This window comes from Dermochelys coriacea, chromosome 11 (assembly GCF_009764565.3).
Source record: "Dermochelys coriacea isolate rDerCor1 chromosome 11, rDerCor1.pri.v4, whole genome shotgun sequence".
NCBI classification, from domain to species: Eukaryota; Metazoa; Chordata; order Testudines; family Dermochelyidae; genus Dermochelys; species Dermochelys coriacea.
This window is the reverse complement of record NC_050078.2, coordinates 46,620,544-46,639,105: the sequence shown is the minus strand read 5'-3', so window position 1 is coordinate 46,639,105 and position 18,562 is coordinate 46,620,544. Positions and strand designations below refer to the sequence as shown.

At 40.7% G+C, this 18,562-nt stretch overlaps 1 protein-coding gene across 2 annotated transcripts in view; it reads left to right on the top strand.

Moving 5' to 3' along the window:
• Window positions 1–18,562, top strand: part of ZNF385B (zinc finger protein 385B) — a 321,069-nt gene that overhangs the window by 39,641 nt on the left and 262,866 nt on the right. For both annotated transcript variants that reach the window (XM_043505422.1, XM_038421301.2), the window contains exon 2: window positions 13,370–13,672. In XM_043505422.1, coding sequence (XP_043361357.1) covers window positions 13,372–13,672 — 301 coding nt within the window. In that variant the 5' untranslated portion in view covers window positions 13,370–13,371. The remainder of the gene's footprint in view (window positions 1–13,369; window positions 13,673–18,562) is intronic.

Genomic DNA, 18,562 nt, shown 5'->3' with positions numbered 1-18,562 from the left:
CTTTCCAGTAGAGTCCAGGGTGGCCCACCAGAGCTCAGACTTTATTAACCTTCTGGGGACTCTGTAAGCCCATCTTTTCTTGCAAGTATTTAAGGAGGTTTGAGGGTAGGTAGAGGGACTGGAGATAGGATAGCTACAAAAGTGGAGCTGACGCAAAATACCATGCATGCACACATGCGACTACAAACTAAAACAAAGCCAGCTGAATTGTGGTCTCATTTACACAATTTAAATCCAGAATAACTCCACTTCCTCTAATGGAATTACTCTACAATTTACTCCAGGCCAGCTAAAATAAAAATCTGTTCCCCGACGTCTAATTTTAGGTTAACCAGCATTCAAGTTGTCCCTTTTAAAGGAAAACAAAGCAAAACACTTGCTGCACAAATGATTTCAATTTTCTGAATTACCTTTTTATGAACAGCTAATGTTTTGTGTTGAGAAACAACCATCTGTTTTTGCAGTATAAAGAGCATCTTGTTCAAATGTTAAATATCTTCAAATGTGTTAGTGAAGATACTGTCAGCAGGTTGTCACCCTATACTATTCAAAATAGTTTTCTGTGTACAAGAATAGCAAGCTAATTTTCTGCCCATGTGGATTATCCCTTCTATTTTTAGATATTTAAAATCAAAATATGAAGGTGCCAAAACCAGTATTTGCTAGTGAGTTGTATTTTGACCTGACATGGCCATTGTCATGAAAGTATATATCAATCATTTATTCCTTGTCAGTCATACATACAACTCCTAACCGTTCAATTTCTGATGTAATTTTAAACTATAGTATTTTAGGAGTTGTGCTACATGCTCAGGGAACAGTGGGGGAGAAATAAGCCAGTTTTGACTGGATGTATCTGTGGGCGGTAGACTACTGGAGAGCTGGAAGCCTGACAAAAGACACTGCCTCTTTGAGGATTTTAGGAACAAAATTGAGATTTTAATGTAGGAATTCTGTATGCCTTCAATTTGGACTAAAGAAAGGAGCAACAGATCTTTAGAAAGGCAAATGGTTCCTAAGACATGGGAGATCTTTCAGGGTTGGCTTCAAAATTCTCTTGTGCTTCTTTTAACACTGTCAGATACCAAGCACAAGGCACTATATTTTTAGGTATGTTTACGAAATTCTGTATAGGAGAATGGAAAAGGTCCATAAGAGTTTTCCAAAGCCTGCTATAGCAAATGTTGCCAGAATAATGCTCTAGAGTCCTGTCCTTAGTGTGAAATTCCTAAGCCCCTATGAACTATTTAAACTATAGAATGAAATTCACTGCAGCACAAGACCTCCCTTATGCTTTTTTTTAATGCATAGACTTCTGTGGGCCATCTGCACAGAGAGGTTTCACCCATAATAAATGTATAAGAGATGTATGATACAAATTTCAATCCTAAATTTGTTGCTGTTGGCTGAACAAACCGTTTTGAAAACACAAGTATGCAGAAAATCGATTTGATTTGATACTTTTCATCCCTGTCTCTCCCAGAATTCACTTGAGTATAACCTAAGGCTCTGAGAGAGAATTCTGCTTGCTTAGAAGTTGTTACAATATATCTAGTTCTGTGTTGCTTTGCTGGCATGACTCCAGAGGGATGCTATTCTAATTACATTTCTAGAGTAGTATTCTTTTGAAGTATCAGCTAATTAGGAATGGGCATTACAAAAGTTTGGCCAATATACAGGAAAAGAATGCTTTATATAACCATCACTAATTTATTAGGGGAACCAAAAGCTTATTTCCTTTCAATGAAGTTTTGCATATTCTCACCTACAAGAGTGCGCTGTACATAGTCCTTTATTTGTAGCTCCTCTGAAAGCATAACTCTGTTTAAAAAATAAATTTAGCGAAATTGAAAGGCCAATTGCCTTGAGTGTCAAGTACAAAGGAAGTCCATGCTTGGATTTTTTTTGCCAACTGTGAGAGGCTGAGACTGTTTGAATTTCTGAAACCACATATCTCATGACATCTAAGAATTTTAAAGTAGTGGCATAAATTTCTAATTTATTTTTGCTCCTGTATTACCTGCAGAATTGAGTCAGACAGGTCACGACTTTGGTTTTTCTCAGTCTGGTAATTGTGTACATTAAGGAATTTATTCCAAAAAGAATTCTATGGCTGTTTCATTCTACTGGCCATGTGTGATCAAGAGAAATAAAGGATTTTAGCCTCTTTGAAGCAAAACTTAGTTATGCAAGAGACAAGGGAGGCAAACTCAAATGGCAGCATTGGAGCTTCCAGATGAGAGGTATGCTCCGCATAATACATTTTAAAAATTTAGTAAGCTGAAACGAACAAAATGAGCAAGAAAATGTCGGATTTTGGTTTTTCATCCTAAAACCCAGTAATTTCAGCAACTGAAGAAAAATTCAAAAATTTACCCAGAAAATATTTATCATTTTGTGGTCACCTTTAGTCACATCCTAGCTCATTGGGTAAATAGCTGCAGTATGTGCTCAGAATCACACATGCTGCAAAAGCAGCAGCATTAGTATGTATCCTTCTATTATGATTAATAGTGGTTGCATAGTACCTCTGTGCAGATTATTCTTGCCTATAGGCATTATACTTGGTTTGGTTGCTGTTACCGAGGCTTGGGTGTTACACTGTGCCACTGCCAACTCCTACAGAATCAAAAGCTGACAATAAGTGTTACTTCTTGAGAGAGGAATTTTCATTAATCATAGAACTAGATAATAAAGACAAAAATATTCAGAGACCTTTTCACACTCTGCTTCTGATCCACAGTCTGTTGCTGCTTCCACCAGGGGCCCTGCTCCCCACTTGGGGCAGGGAATGGGAGAGACCTGGTTGCAGCCAAAAGGAGAATTCAGCAAATGGAGTGGAGAAGCAGATCTGAGTGAGGAACAGAAGCAGTTGTGGGTTTTTCAGCAGGTGAACAGTGCCTGCACCATCACATTAAGCTTTAAAGGCTTATTGTCAGCCAGCTCCCTTCTGGCTTTGTGTCTGGCTGGGGAAGCTGTAGAAAATGTTATTTCTGACTTTAAGTAGACTAACTTAGGATCCTCAAGTTCAGCCAGTAGTATATCATTGCCCTGTGCTGTAGGTCTGAAAGAGACTCCTTTTGTCCAACCAGTAACTGAAACATGACATGTAGATCTGGAGTTGTTTTGAATAGATAGCAAGCTCCCATGGATCCTAGTTAGGTCTTAGTTCTTCTCTTTGAACTCTGTGGAAGATTTTAACTTCTATAATTGGTTCTCCCCATGCATGCATAGGTGGATATTTTTCACATGTAAAGGGAGCAAAGAAATTTGGCTGAAGACAAATCTCTCTTAGTTACTTTCCAGAGCTGTCACTTGGGTGTAGCTGAGTGTATGGTAGGATCCTTATTCATTACTAGGTGGTTCATTTAAATGTTAACTTTATAGACAAAAATATAACCCTTTTAAATATAACCTGTAACTGGTTTCAAAACCATTCTCAGCACAAGAAAATACAGTCTTAAAGATGCTTTGGAAAAAGTAATATAATAGTCTAATTTTTCAAATAAATATAAATAAAGTTAATTTCCAGAGTTGTTAATCTGAAGGTAAGTATATGGAAACCATATGGGGTTAAATGTCCTCAGATTTAAGACTCTTAAGCAATAGATTTAGTGAAGAAAATAACTAAATAGTGAAGGAAAAAACTAAATAGGCTTCAAAGGATATAACATACTTTAAAAGAACAGATTTTGATGAGATCATTGCAAGTAAAGTGACAATTCAATCATAATCATCTTCTGGATCAAAGCAGTTCTGTTCCTTCAGTCTGTTCCTTGATTGTGCTCAGCCAACTTTAGGCTTCCAAAATTATTTCCCTTGTATTGGGTTTTGTTGTATGCACATACTAGAGATGCATCCACCTTTTTTTTTCTTTCAAACAACATTTCAATGGAAGACTGGTGCTTCTCACTCTTTGTATAGTTAAACTCATATCAATAAAAACTCACTTATTTCTTTGCCCTATGCATCTGATTTTGGCAACTTAAAGTCAGGACATCTAATTAAATTTCTCCCCATGTTAGTCTCCACTTGTTTTCCCTGCTTGTAAAATTGTGCCTGCTCCTCTTTACAATAACTGATTTGTCATTTGCTTGTATCTTTTGGGACACGCTTCTCAGAGAATGATACAGAATCATCTCCTATCACCCTATAGGAATGCAACCTGGTCCTCAACAAAAAAAAAAAACTTGGTTACAGATTGAGCCTATTTTTCTAAATACTTCACATAGCCTCATAGACTGTTGCCTTTTATAATAATATCCTGAGAACTGTTGGGTCTTTTTGACTCAATAGAATATAATGCTTTCTGTAAATCACTATTTGTTCTCTGACTGCTTCTGTGTCATTATAGTCTCGTGTAAACTACCTATAAGCCCAAGATCTAATTCTACTGTAGTTGAAACCAAAAAATAACATGTCTCCTTCAAACTCATGTATAACTCCAGGTGAGGTTGATTACTCCTCAGAGCTCTTCAAAATCTTTCCAGAAGATACTGGAAAGTGTAGAGCTTCTTGTTTGGAAAATGTTTTTACCTGCCAGGTATGCTTATAGAACTTCATTCCTTTGAATAAAAATGGAGAGATGAGTAAGAGTTAGTAAATTAAATTGGATTTTTAAAAAGTAAGTGCAAAATTTCATGTTGTAAGGGTGGAAAGAGGTGGATGCACAACTGATTGAGAGGAATCAGAATAGCTTTCTATAGGAAAGATTACTCTTTGAAAATGCATCTGTTAATCTTGTGCTAATTTGTCAACTCAATACAGACTAAAAGTATGACCCGCATTTATATTTGGTGCATGTAACATTATCCAATATAATGTCCTGACTCAATCTTTAAAAATATATTTTTTCCTTCAAAATTTATAGTTGAAGGGCCAGATTATTCACTGCAAAATTGGAGTTTCCATATAATAATTCTGGACACAAGGTTAGAAGGTAGCAGCGAAGGCATCCATAGTTGTGTAACTGCCGTGTTCTTTATGGAAACTATTTACAGACCGATGTTGTCATAAATATAAAGGGAAGAGTAAACATTTTTAAAATCCCTTCTGGGCAGAGGAAAAACCCTTTCACCTGTAAAGGGTTAAGAAGCTAGGATAACCTCGCTGGCACCTGACCGTAATGACCAATAAGGAGACAAGATACTTTCAAAGCTGGAGGGGGGAGAAACAAAGGGTCTGGGTGTGTCTGGGTGATGCTTTTGCTGGGGACAGAACAAGAATGGAGTCTTAGAATTTAAGTAATCTAGCTAGATATGTATTAGATTATGATTTCTTTAAATGGCTGAGAAAATAAGCTGTGCTGAATAGAATGGATATTCCTGTTTTTGTATCTTTTTGTAACTTAAGGTTTTGCCTAGAGGGATTCTCTGTTTTGAATCTAATTACCCTGTAAGGTATTTACCATCCTGATTTTACAGAGGTGATTCTTTTTACCTTTTTTTCTATTAAAATTCTTCTTGTAAGAAACTGAATGCTTTTTTCATTGTTTTTACGATCCAAGGGTTTGGGTCTGTGTTCATCTATGCAAATTGGTGAGGATTTTTATCAAACCTTCCCCAGGAAGGGGGGTGTAAGGTTTCGGTGAGGATTTTGGGGGGAAAGATGTTTCCAAACTACTCTTTCCCAATAATAAACCCGGTTAGACGTTTGGTGGTAGCAGCGAAAGTCCAAAGACAAAAGGTAAAATAGTTTGTACCTTGGGGAAGTTTTAACCTAAGCTGTTAAAAGTAAGCTTAGGAGGTTTTCATGCAGGTCCCCACATCTGTACCCTAGAGTTCAGAGTGGGGAAGGAACCTGAGAGATGTGGATTAAGCTTTTTGTGGAGCCCTGGGCCAGAGCAAGTGGGGGCCCTGCCCCACCCCTTCTGCTTGCAGGGTACCCCCCCACAATACTCTTGCCGGGGAAATGGGCACAGGGGTGCACATTCTCCTCCTCCGCCCCCCCCCCCACAGGCCCTACTGACCCAGTGCCTAATCCGCCACTGTTTACAGATGTTGTTACCTTGTTACAGTTTGGCAGCTTTGTGGTAGTGTCACTCACACATAGGCTGTGATCCTGTCTGATAGCTGCATTTCATAGAAGATTAATGTTGGAAGAGACCTCAGGAGGTCATGTAGTCCAATCCCCTACTCAAAGCAGGACCAATACCAACTAAATCATCCCAGCCAGGGCTTTGTCAAGCCAGGCCTTAAAAACCTCTAAGTATGGAGATTCCACCATCTCCCTAGGTGACCCATTCCAGTGCTTCACCACCCTCCTAGTGAAATAGTGTTTCCTATAAATAGTGTTTGTTGAGGAAAATGTTGGAATTCATAAAAGTTTGGGCCAGGATTTTCAATGATGGGAGCCTAAAGTTAAACTGCTTTGTCTATATTTAGGCATCTATGTAAGTGGCCTGAATTTCAAAAGTACTAAGCATCCCACAGGTCCTACTTAAGTCAACAGCTAAACTTTTTGATCTTTTTAGAGGAGGAGCAAATAGAGTGTGTGTGTGTGTGTGTGTGTGTGTGTGTGTGTGTACACACAACTCTATAATATAGACCCATAGCATGTCTGCTAAGTCACAGCTTGTGGTAGGGCAGGTGATGAGGGGACCCTGTGGCTTAGACATTGTGCCCAAAACAGAAAGTCTTCATGGGGCTTGGTGAAGTGCATGCTGCAGCAGCCACAGTTATCCCCTTTAGTAGATACACCCTGCATTCTCCTTTCACATCCTTGCTTGCCGTGATCAGATGAAACAGGAGAATGGAGCTGTGAACTTGCCCTTCATCCCATGCCTGATTTATAGTATCTAGCACTGCTCAACTATCTGTCCTAGAGCATAAGAAGCAAAAGGGCGGGATTGTCACTGCTTTCTGCACAGGAGTGGGAGGTTTCTCAAGGTCAGTACAGTCTGGCCCATAATTACTTGAATATATGGCAGTCTTTGCAGGGTTAGCACAATTAGCTGATGTGTTATCCCTGCAAGAGCCAGTGCATGTTGTTATCAAAGAGCCGTATGGGGATTGGGCAACATTGATGGCTGTTTCATGATATCTCTGTAAAAGCTGACAACAGGTTTGGCACTAAAGCCAAAATTTTCAACCAAGGTGACCGTTAAGCCTTGTCTACAGTGGCGAGTTTCTGCACTGTAAAGCAGCTTTCTGCAGTATAACTCCCCAGGTGCACACACTGCCAAGCCACTGAGTGCGCAGAAACTGCGCAGTTGCAGCGCTGTAAAAAAAAAAAAAAAAAAACAAACAAACACCACCCCAATGAGAGGCTTTCTGTGCTGGAGGTACAGCACCACAGTGCCAGTGTAGACACCCTAGTCGATTACAGCGCTGCCATTGGCCTCCGGGAGGTGTCGCACAATGCCTGTTCTCACCTCTCTGGTCATTGGTTTGAACTCTACTGCCCTGCCCTCAGATGACCAACTATCATCCTCATCCCTTAAATTCCTTGGGGAAGGCTGAACAGAATTAGAAAGCATCTGTGAAGAACTAAAGAGGACTTTCTGCGTAATGTCATAGTGCACTCCGTGGCCAAAAAACAAGAACTGAAGGAGTGGCGGGAGAGTGAGAAGAGGGACTGAAAGGAGAATGCGGTACACCAGAATGAAACCATGGAGTGGCTCTTAAAGGTTATGGCGTGCCAAGTGGACACGCTCCAGGCACTACTAGCACTGCAAACTGAGCAGCTCCACTCCCGCCCTCCCCTGCAGCCTCTGTCACAAAACTCTTTCCCATGCGCCCCGCCCCCCCCCCCCAGACACCGACAACACTCACTTATCAACTTTCTGGCTCCAGTCTGTACCCGCTGCATTCCACTCCTTCCCCGTCACAGTCCAGCCCTGCGGACTCCCAGTACCCACGGCACTCAACACCTGTCCCTCTGCAGTTTAGCCCTGCTGAAGTACAGTACCTGCTGCACTGTACTCCAGAGAAGGTTGGATATAATACCCAGACGTACAAAAATCTTTAACCATCCCTGGATCCCACCTCCTCCTGGGACCTTCTCTTCCATCCCCCTCAGTGCTGATGTGGTTTTCTGTTTCTCTTTCCTCCGGTTGTTGTTTTTTAATAAAATAATTGTTTTGGTTTGAAAGCAATCTTCATTCTGTTAATTGAAAGCAACAGAGCCCTGCAAAGCAACAGGCAATTTTGTCACAACTTCATAGTGCGTCGCCTGCACCAATCACAATCACCTCCTAGCATTACAAGCACTGCACTCCCAAGCACAGCAATAAATATTAGTGGCTTTCAGCATCAGATTGCTCCCTCAAGCAGTGGCGTAGCCAGGTGGAAAAAACAGGGGGAGCAGAGATTAAAAAAAAAAAAGGCGCCACCCCCTGGTACTCACCCAGCGGCGCTTCGGGTCTTCCGCAGCACTTCAGTGTCGGGTCCTTTACTCACTCTGGTCTTCAGGGTGGGAGGGGCCTGCCCAGGCCAGGCTCCCTCAGAATCACCTTGCTTGGGGCCCAGACGAGCCCTCATCCCCATGCTGGCCAAGAATGACGCAGCCCCTGCACTGGTCCCAGGCAGCTCAGACCCGGGACATTGCAGGCAGAGCGAGACCGTCCGGAGCTGTGCTGTGGAGCGGGGCAGGCAGACCCCTGTGGTATGTGACCCCTGAGAGCTCCCCAGCGCAGCTGGCGGAGGAGCGAGGGGACGGGACAGGGCATACTTGGGCTGGCCAGACAGCTGAGAGGAGCGTGGGAGAGGGGCTGGAGAGGAGAAGAATCAGCCTGCAGTGGCCCCTCAGCTGGCAGCGCAAGTGAAGTGCAGCGCCCGGCCAGCTGATGGGGCCCCTGTTGAGCATGAGCCCGGTGCCAGGGCACAGCTGGCACCATTGTAAACCTGGTATTGGTCAGCACCTCCGTGAATGCCACAAGCAATCTCATGTCGTAGCTACTATGCATGGCGAGATCAATGTCTCACTCCCCTTGCCTTTGTAGTTTAAGGAATAACTCTACTGCCACTCTTGACGTGTTAGAGTGAGCAACATATTGGTCAACAGTGCGGGATCCATTCCTGCAGAACAAAGAGGCAGAGCGCACAGTACACAAACTGTTGAAAGATTGCGCCAAATGTGGATGGAAGCACAGGGATTGCTGGGATGCGAAGCAATGCATCATGGGGCATTGGGACAGGACCCAGGATGCCCCACGACCCCCTCCGCCTTCCCACAACTCTTAGCAGCAGAAGAGGAAGAGATGCTCTGTGGGATAGCTGCCTAGAGTTCACGGCTCTGAATATTGCTGCAAGTGTGAACACACTATTGTGCAGGTAGCTGACAGTGTGAACACACAGCAGTGGTTTCCTTTCAATGCTCTGAGTGGTGCTGTAACTGCCGGCGCTGTAACACTGCCAGTGTAGAAAGGCTCCTAAAGCCATTTTTAGGCACCTTTGGGAGATGTTTAGTACCTGTAGTTCTTAGTGGCTCTGCTGAGTTTGTTGGGTGCTCAGCACTTTTATTTAGAAACCCAACTTAAGCACACAAATTTGAAGAAATTGTCTTAATTTCTAGACTTCAGCCTTGTAGCACATGGAAAATTGCTCTAGTATGTAATTATTTGATCTGTACTAATGCCAAACAAGACAATACTTTTTATTAGGGCTGGCTGGGAAATAACAATTTTTTTGCAGATAAATGAGGTTTCAAATGTTCTTGCTCTCTCCATCAGAGCAAAACAGACCGACTCCCTTTGTAGCCCTCTGGTTAGGACACTGGCCTGGGACATAGGAGCCTAAGGTTTAAGTCCTTGCTATGCCTAATTAGCGTGTGTCTTGAAAATGTAATCAAAACTAAGCTAGTTCCCTGATGTATCCAGTGTAGTTGTTGTCATGTTGATCCCAGGATATTAGAGAGACAAGGTGGGAGAGGTAATATCTTTTACTGGATCAACTTCTTTTCCTGAGAGAGACAAGCTTTCTAGCCACACACAGCTACTCTTTAGGTCTGGGAAAGTAGTTAGCACATATTCTAAGGGACCATTCAAGGTAGAAAGAAAAGGAGTACTTGTGGCACCTTAGAGACTAACACATTTATTTGAGCATAAGCTTTCGTGAGCTACAGCTCACTTCATCGGATGCAATCAGTGGATGCTTTTCTTTCTGCGAATACAGACTAACATGGCTGCTACTCTGAAACCTGTCATTATTCAAGGTAGAGTGGCCGTTAACACCTCTGGGAAGCATTTTGGTTTCAAGTAAGCAGTGTCTTCCAGCAGAAAACTGTTTTGAAAATTATCTGATTAGCTCTACTTTATACTTTATCTGTGCCCTATAATATATCATGAGCTTAATACAGTTGTGCACTTTGCATACTTCCAAACAAATGGAATATAGAAATGAATATCCTATTTCAATAAAAGTGATAATTCAGGAAACCAAAAGTTCAACATTCTCATACGTTAGCAAACTTTTTACATAGGAGAGAGAGTAAAAGAGTTATTGTATGAAAAAATTGAAAAGTTACAAATACAGAAGCTGCAAACAGATTAAATTTTCAGATGAAAACATCATGTAAACTCAGCTGAGTCAGGGGTCTTGGTTGCTTGCATTGAAATATGATACATACGCTTAAATGATTTAGTGTGACAGTATCTAGCCTAGGTTGCAAGATCACAAGCGATAGGTGTTTTAGTCTGAAAAGTAGTTAGATGCCCAGAAACTAAAATGATTTTTAATAAGGGTCTTTGAGCATGCATTATTCAATTTGCATACATTTTCCTGACAGCTATGATAGTTAATTTTCTTGACTTTGTTTTTTGGGGAGGGGAATGTGATTTTATATAATCTTTAACATAATATTCTGCATGAGAAATAGATGTATTTAAGAACGGTTTTTATCAATAAAATCACGCCTTGGAGAAATTCATCAAGTGCTAAAATGGATGTCGGAGAGGATACCATTTTCTAGGGGTTAAAGCAAGTTTGGGGGAGAGTTGAAATATTTCCATCCCAGCAAATGACTTGCTGTTTAACTTAAAGAAAGTAAACCTCTTTTTGCCTCACTTTCCTTCCTCATAAAATGGTGGCTTGAAATATTTACCAGGCATAGTAACTGAGGAACCAAACCTAATCCCAGCTAAGTATGGAAGACTGGGTAGGGATAGGAAAAGCGCTCATTCGCAAGGTTCAGGGTAGCACAGTTGTACTTGGAATGAATAGTATGATGATCTTGGGACAGGCTGGATTCTCCATCTTATATCAGTCTCTGTAATGATCAGTATAATATTCTAGCTCTGGACTGTAGAAGAAACTTTCTCTTCTCCTAGCATCCACATCCTTTTGGCTGATGTAAGTTCATCCTCTAGTCATTTTTTTGTTTTCTCATGAATGAATCCAATGCCTAACTGCTGCTCTCATAGGGTATTTCTACACTGCAATGTAAGCCCCATGTTAATAGAACTCGACTTAGCAGACCCTGGGTTTAACCTAGAGTTTGAGAGTTTATACTAATTTGTAATCCCAGGTTAGGAATTGTTGAACCCTCGGTCCCAGTCTCTGGCTCCAGGATATACACTGCATTATGTAGACCTGAGTCCAAGCACCCATATACCAGATTTTCTAACATCCACCCAAAAAGTGGCAGCTATAGCCCTTTGTTCGTGGTGTAGTGTGAGAGAACTTGGTTGTCTACTAAACTTGACTGTCCAGAGGACACAGAAAGTTGGCCCGTAGGACTATGGGATACTTTTGGAGCACTCCAAGAGCACAAGTTTAGCTGGGCTGCACCTACGCTGCGAAGCAAAAGGACTTGAACTCTGGGTCTTGGCTTGACTCAGGCTGAGAACACCCTCCACCCCTTCGGAGTCCTGGGACCAAGTCTTAGGTTAGTGTGATTTTGTGTGTAGATGGAAGATAGGCACTGACTTCCCCTCTGCCCTGTGGGTGCTTGACCTGGCCCCACCCCAGTTCCACCCCTTTCCCCCCCAAATCCCAGTCTCTTTACCGCCTCCTCCCCTGAGTATGCCACATCCCCCTTCCTCTCAGAATGTCCTAAGCGCCGCCAAACAGCTGTTAGGTGGTGGGCAAGAAGCGCTGGGAGAGGGAGGAATGGGGGATGCAGCGTGTTCGGGAATGGGGGCGGGGGCAGGGGCAGCTTAGCTGGCACTAATTTTTCCCCATGGATGCTGCAGCCCCACGAGTCTTGAGCTCTGGGGCTGAAAAATTGCTGTATAGAAGTTCGGGATCATGCTGGAGCCTGAGCTCTACGACATTCCACCTTTTCAGCCCCAGAGCTGGAGGGAGCTCCACAAGCCTGAGTCAGCTGACTTGGGCCAGCCTTTTTTTTTTTAATCCCTGTGCATGCAAATGGTAGACATATCCATAGGTTTCCCAAACAACAGTATGAAACTGACATGATTCTTGGTAGTTTAACTGCTGACCACAAAGTGGTGAATAACAGCAATGGAACTAACCAACATTGTTGATTTTACTTTGGAAAAGCTGTGAGTAGCAGAGGCACAGAACTTGGATGTTTACAGGCTCAGGAAGGAAACAAGTGGGTCTGTTTTATGCTTGGGCTGCATTTGGGAAGTTATCTTCACAACAACAAGGACTAGAAACTCTCCCACCACCCCATTTTTTTGTTTGTTTTTGCTGAAATTACACTTCCATAAAACTGTCTGGTGTAGGTTTCCTCATTTGCCAGGGCAACATTCCTACTCACTGGGGGCAAGTGCATTTTTAAGCCCTATGGAAATAATTAAAATTGTAAGCTTTTGGGGACAGGATCGGTCATTGTACATTTGTATAGTGCCTCCCCCCAGGTAGTTAGCCTCTAGCTGATACTGCAAAACAATTGTTTAATAATAAAATATCTACCTCACAGGTCTGTTGTAAGGCATAACTGATGTTATTGCAAATCTTTGAGATCATTGGGTGCTATAAATGCAAAGTATTCATTATCCTTATCTATTTAAATATTCTGTTGTCCGCAAAATTTCATTATCATTTTTGTTCTACATTCTCTTGGTCTAATATTACTTTAGGAATTTGTGCACTATTCTATGCATCAGTGAGCAAAAAGCTTCAGAACCTATTTGTAGTAAAGAGGGGGGGAAAAAAACTTAAGTAATCTTAACCTCTGTGGGGAGGAAAAACTCAACTTTTTTTTTTTTTTTAAAAGAGAATTGGTTGAACAAGATGAGTACTATTGTTCATTGAGAGTTGCATATTACCAGCTGCTTATTGCTGAGCTCATCAAAGTGACAAACATACACAAAATGCACCCTCCTGCAAAAGTTTGGAAACTTTTTTTTGAGCCTGGTCCTAAATGCTTCATACATACATAATAAGTTTAAAAAGTAAGATCCTTATTTAGGAGTAAGTGTTGTTATTTGGTTTCTGGAATCAACACTGTGTTCATTTTATAGGTATGAAGCACCCAATAAGTCCTGACCAAATCTTTGAAAATGGAATTATGAATCCATCAGCTTTTCTACGCGTCTTTGAAGAGAAAGGACTGAGGAATGATAGACCAGACTATCAATTAAGTAAAGAAAAAAAGAACATACTATTTTCCTTCTGTGAAGTGTGCAATATACAGCTGAACTCTGCAACACAGGCTCAGGTTCATTACAATGGGAAATCTCACCTGAAAAGAGTGAAGCAGTTGAATAATGGGAAACTACCTACAAACACAACTACAGGCACTTTGTTTGCAAGCACAAGCACAGGTACTTGATTAATATATAAAAGAGATGCTGATTTCTGGTCGGGAAAAAAAACAAAACTTGCAGAGATAGCGAAGCTTTTTTAATACTCCATGTTCAGTATTAATGATTGGTAATACAGAATACTACTGCTAATTATTATTATTATTATTATTTATTACCCTTTATACTGTCATAGCCACTTACATTTATTTCCTTTTAAAAAAAAAAAAGTGGACCTACATCTTCATTTTTGTGAAAGGAATTTACTCAGTCTTTCATTTTACAAAGCACTAATAGAAATGTATTGATATAATTCTAGTTGCAGCATTTAACATGTTGATTCCTTCATGTTGGTCCAGCTTTTATTAAGGCAACTTTGTGTTGCTTAAGGATGACAGGATTGGACTGTATGTATTTAAGGTATGGAATATTCAAAAATGTCTGCATCTAAAGATGTAGCATGCTATTCTCTGCTATGTAGGGTTTTAAACGGACGTTCATAGTCAACCGCTCCTGTATCCTTTAAATTTTTTTTTTGTTTTTTTGTTCTAAGAATTCTAAATTCTGGAAAGAAATTGCAAGTGTGATCGTGAAAATATCTGATGTAATTTTTACCAGATTATAGTTTGGGTGCATCAGGTTTTTTTTGTTTAAAGCATACTTCCTCTTCGCTCTTTATTTTAATAAAAATTAAAAATCAGGCTGCCTTTCTACCTCCTAAGAAGCAAAAAGGCTTTAAGTCCAATATTTTAAAAAATCCTTTGCAGGTCACCTTTGAAGGAGGGGTAACCATAATTCATTCTTGTGCCAAGAGAGATGCAAAAAGATACCGTTGTTCAGAAGAATTGCTGTCTAGAGACGCCACAGATAGCTGCTTTTAATGTTTAGTATATAAAAGTATTGATCAAGTGACAGATTCCAAATCTTCATAGAAAGGATTTATTCATTTTATTATAGGAACACCAGAGCTACATTGAAGGTTAAATTGAAAACTTTGGAATACTGGATTGAAGAGATAAGCCATTGCTATTTTAAATGGTCTTTGTTTCTCTTCCTTTTGAGTTGTTTTGTTGTTTTTTTTTCCTGGATGCTTGATTTTTTCTGTTTCCTTGGTTTGGTGTTCTTATGTTTTGGTTTATTTTGAATCTGATGATGGAATGTGTGTCACTTGGATATATTGCTGGCAACCAGGCCTGTGTTTGAAAATAATGAAATTCAAATTGATGTGTAAATACCCTGCTGGTTTCATTGTAAAATTTTTCAAAAGTATTCTGAATGAGTGAGACACCATTTAATGAAATAAAATTATCTCTGTGTTGCTGGAAAATGCAACCCCTATAGTATTTGTTTGCACTGTGTGTTTTGATTTCTTTGAGCTGTGTACATATGCTGCATTGTCAGCAATTTAAGTAACCTAAAACTGTAATTCTTGGTCCCCTGACTCCCACTCTTTTGTCCTTAGGCCTTCTCCATCTCAGCTGCTTGCAGCTCCTTTGGGTGCGTACCATGGATGCATACCTTTACGCACATCTGCCTGTAAAAATCAGGATCAGTTGCTTCATTAAACTGCACATTACTTGAAATTAATATTTCTTTTGTTAATCAACTTGTATCCTCCAGAAATAATCTGTATAGTGCCTGCTGCAATAAGAGTTAGGCATTTTATATGTATCGTTGAATTATATTAATTTCATTATTAGTAAAAGGGAAAAAAAATCCCTAAACTTAATGCCTTTCATAGAATGTTATAAAATATACCTTTGGTCTAAGAGCCAGTACATTTACTAGAATGCAATTCAGTGTTTCTGAAAAAGTGAAACAATAGTGTAGCAATGCGAAGTTCCCACAAGATGGTGCTGCAAGCTTGCAACAAGCTCTTGATCTACAATTCTGCTAATATTTTTGCTAAGTTCTGTTGCTATATGTAGTGGATTTTTAAACAAAATAAAACTTTTTTTTTTTATGAATCCCTTTGCAGGACAGGAGTGATGCGTGTTATATCTACTATTGCTGGTTTTTATGAATGGCCTCATCCTACTCCACTTCATTCCCTTTTGGACAGGTAGTTTACCCAGCCCTGCTGTCGCTTCCCAAAACGCTTATCAGCCTCTTGGGATATTGGGCTTGGGGGAGTCTGCTTGTGGTTTCTGCCTTGCTTGTATTAAAACTTGAAAAAATGCCTGGAAAAAGGCAAAATACCTTTTTAAAATGAATTAAGAACATAAGAACGGCCATACTGGGTCAGCTTAGTGGTCCATCCAGCCCAGTATCCGGTCTTCTGACAGTGACCAGTGCCTGATGCTTCAGAAGGAATTAACAGAACAAGGCAGTTCCCTGTCATGCAGTCCCAGCTTTTGGCAGTTGAAGGTTTAGGGATACCCGAAGCACAGGGTTGCATCCCTGACCATCTTGGCGAATAGCCAATGGTTGATCTATCTTCCATGAACTTATCTAGTTCTTTGTTTAACCCAGTTACATTTTTGGCCTTCACAACATCCCCTGGCAACAAGTTTCACAGGCTGACTGGGTGTAGTTTTTGAGGTAGCCTGAGACCTCATCCACTTTGTAGCCTCTGAGAACTTATCCGCTTGGCCTGTACAATTGCTCATGTCAAGCCAGGCCTACAGTTGTGTGAAGAAGTACTTCCTTTTGTTTGTTTTAAACCTGTTGCTTAGTAAATGAATTAGGTGATCCCTGGTTTTTGTGTTATGAGAAGTGATAAATAACACTTTCCTATTCCCTTTAGCAACACCATTCATGATTTTATAGACCTCCATCATATCCCCCTTTAGTTGTCTTTTCTAAACTGAACAATCCCGGTCTTTTTAATCTCTCCTCATATGGAAGTTGTTCCATACTCCTAATACTTTTTGTTGCCCATCTCTGTACCTATGTATGTCACAGATTCTGGAAGTGCCCTTTGTGCTCTTTGCCCAACCTGTTTCTGAGAAATGGAATAATTTTCTTTGGGTTCTGGGCTGCTTTAGGTAGCAAATGTGAATTAACTTGCAGATTACACTTAGTGATGCCCTTTTGCAGTCCATGTATTACTGAAGGCCTGCAGAGTGGCCTCTCTGTGAGTTTGCTGGGGAACAGAGATTGGGTGTCTGTTTGACACAGTATACTCCGTCAGCAGCATGGGTACGTAAGCTGTTATGCTGGCATGCACATCTGTTTGCTCACAGGTTTCTCTCCTTAAAGAACACTGTCACACTGTAGGGCTAGATCCTGTAACTGTTTGCCCAGGTGCATTCTGCACCTATGCAGCAATCCCTTTCACGTTAGTGGGGCCCCATGAAGGCCCAGGAAAGCATATAGGCAGATCAAGTAGCAGGATCTAACCCTATAACATTATCTAGATTTGTGACAGTAGCAGGATTTAACACACAGTAATAAAATGTAAGAACTCTATAAAATGAAAAGTATTATCTTAATGAATCCTGCCCATAGTTAAGATGACTCTCTTTGAGGCCATCAGTGAAAAATTAAAACTACTATAAGGAAACCTTGGAAGATTGCTCTAAAAATGTACTAGCCCAGCCACAATATCTATTCATCCACCTTTGCCACGATGATGCTGGCGGGCAATCTGGGAGGGGGTAGGTATTTAGTCTTGATTTAAAGAAATTATTTGTCTCTGGTGAATAGGTGAGCAGAATTTTGCCAGGTCAATACAGAAAGCCTGAATAAGGGATAGACTATGCTCTGTTACTCACCCAGATTTATGTTGTTGTAACACTATTGACTGCAGTGGAGTTACTCTCCAGGTTTTAATTGTGAGCAGAATCTGACCCTAAAATGGAATCTGGATATACAGCCCCAAATCCTCAGCTGTGCTGGAGCTTTGTCTCTGTCCCATTTAGGACTATTTGCGCTGCCTTGTAGGAGATCAGAATCTGAATCTCAGTAATCTTATTGAACTAGGCCTTAAACTCCTTTCTAGTTTTCTCTTTGAAGAAAAATGTCTGTCAGTTTATTTTAGTGAGCATTGAAAAGCATGCGAGGCACCAGCATCAAAAAGCATGCTAGGCATCAAAAAGGTAGTCCCAGCCCCAAAGAGCTTAAATGCTAATAAAGTCTACTCTTGAGGACAAAGTTACTCATGTGCATAAGTGTTTGCAGGACTGGAATATCCCTAAATAGAGAGATGGGAGGGAGAAGGACAGAAGAATGGAGAGCAAGGATTACAAGAACGGGAGCATGAGTTAGCACAGTTTCATTGCACACATCTTGTGTTTTTTGCGCGGGGGGGGGGGGGGTTTGCTATTAGGTGCTATAGTACCCCAGTATAGCACATTTTCTCAGTCAATTTTGCCTGGGTTTCCATTTAGTTAGTTTTTAACCCTTGCAATTTTATTTTCAAAACTTGCTCAGAGAGGGAGGAATGTACCTGGGGTTAGGATACAGAGCCTAGTCAATGCTACTTCTAACTCCCCTTCCTCTGCTTTGTAAAGCCCAAACCCCATGTACAATAGCTCAAAAAACGGAGCTCCATAGGGTTTGAGTAGGGGGCATGATGCTGCATGGCTGGCACTCTGTCCCCATTTCTATATGTGCAAGAGAGAGCTACTGGATTAGGATAGCAGAAGGGGGCAGTCCAGCCTTTACGTAAATGATTAGTTCATATCTTTCACTAAAAGCCAAAATTAATAATTCCATTAATGTAATTTAGATTAGTATTAAATGAGGTCTAGAGGCTGTGTTCATTTCTTACTTGTAACTATTGTATAGTCTTCTGTCCAACCAGATTTTGTTGAGTAGAGGGCACCACTTTATTTCTGTTCCTTAAGTATCCTCAAAATTTATTTTTTTCTGGGAAAATGAAATATTGCTTAAATCAACATATTTTCTAGCCATTCATTCATGTATGTATGTATGTATATATGATATATACATTGCTGTTTTCTGTTA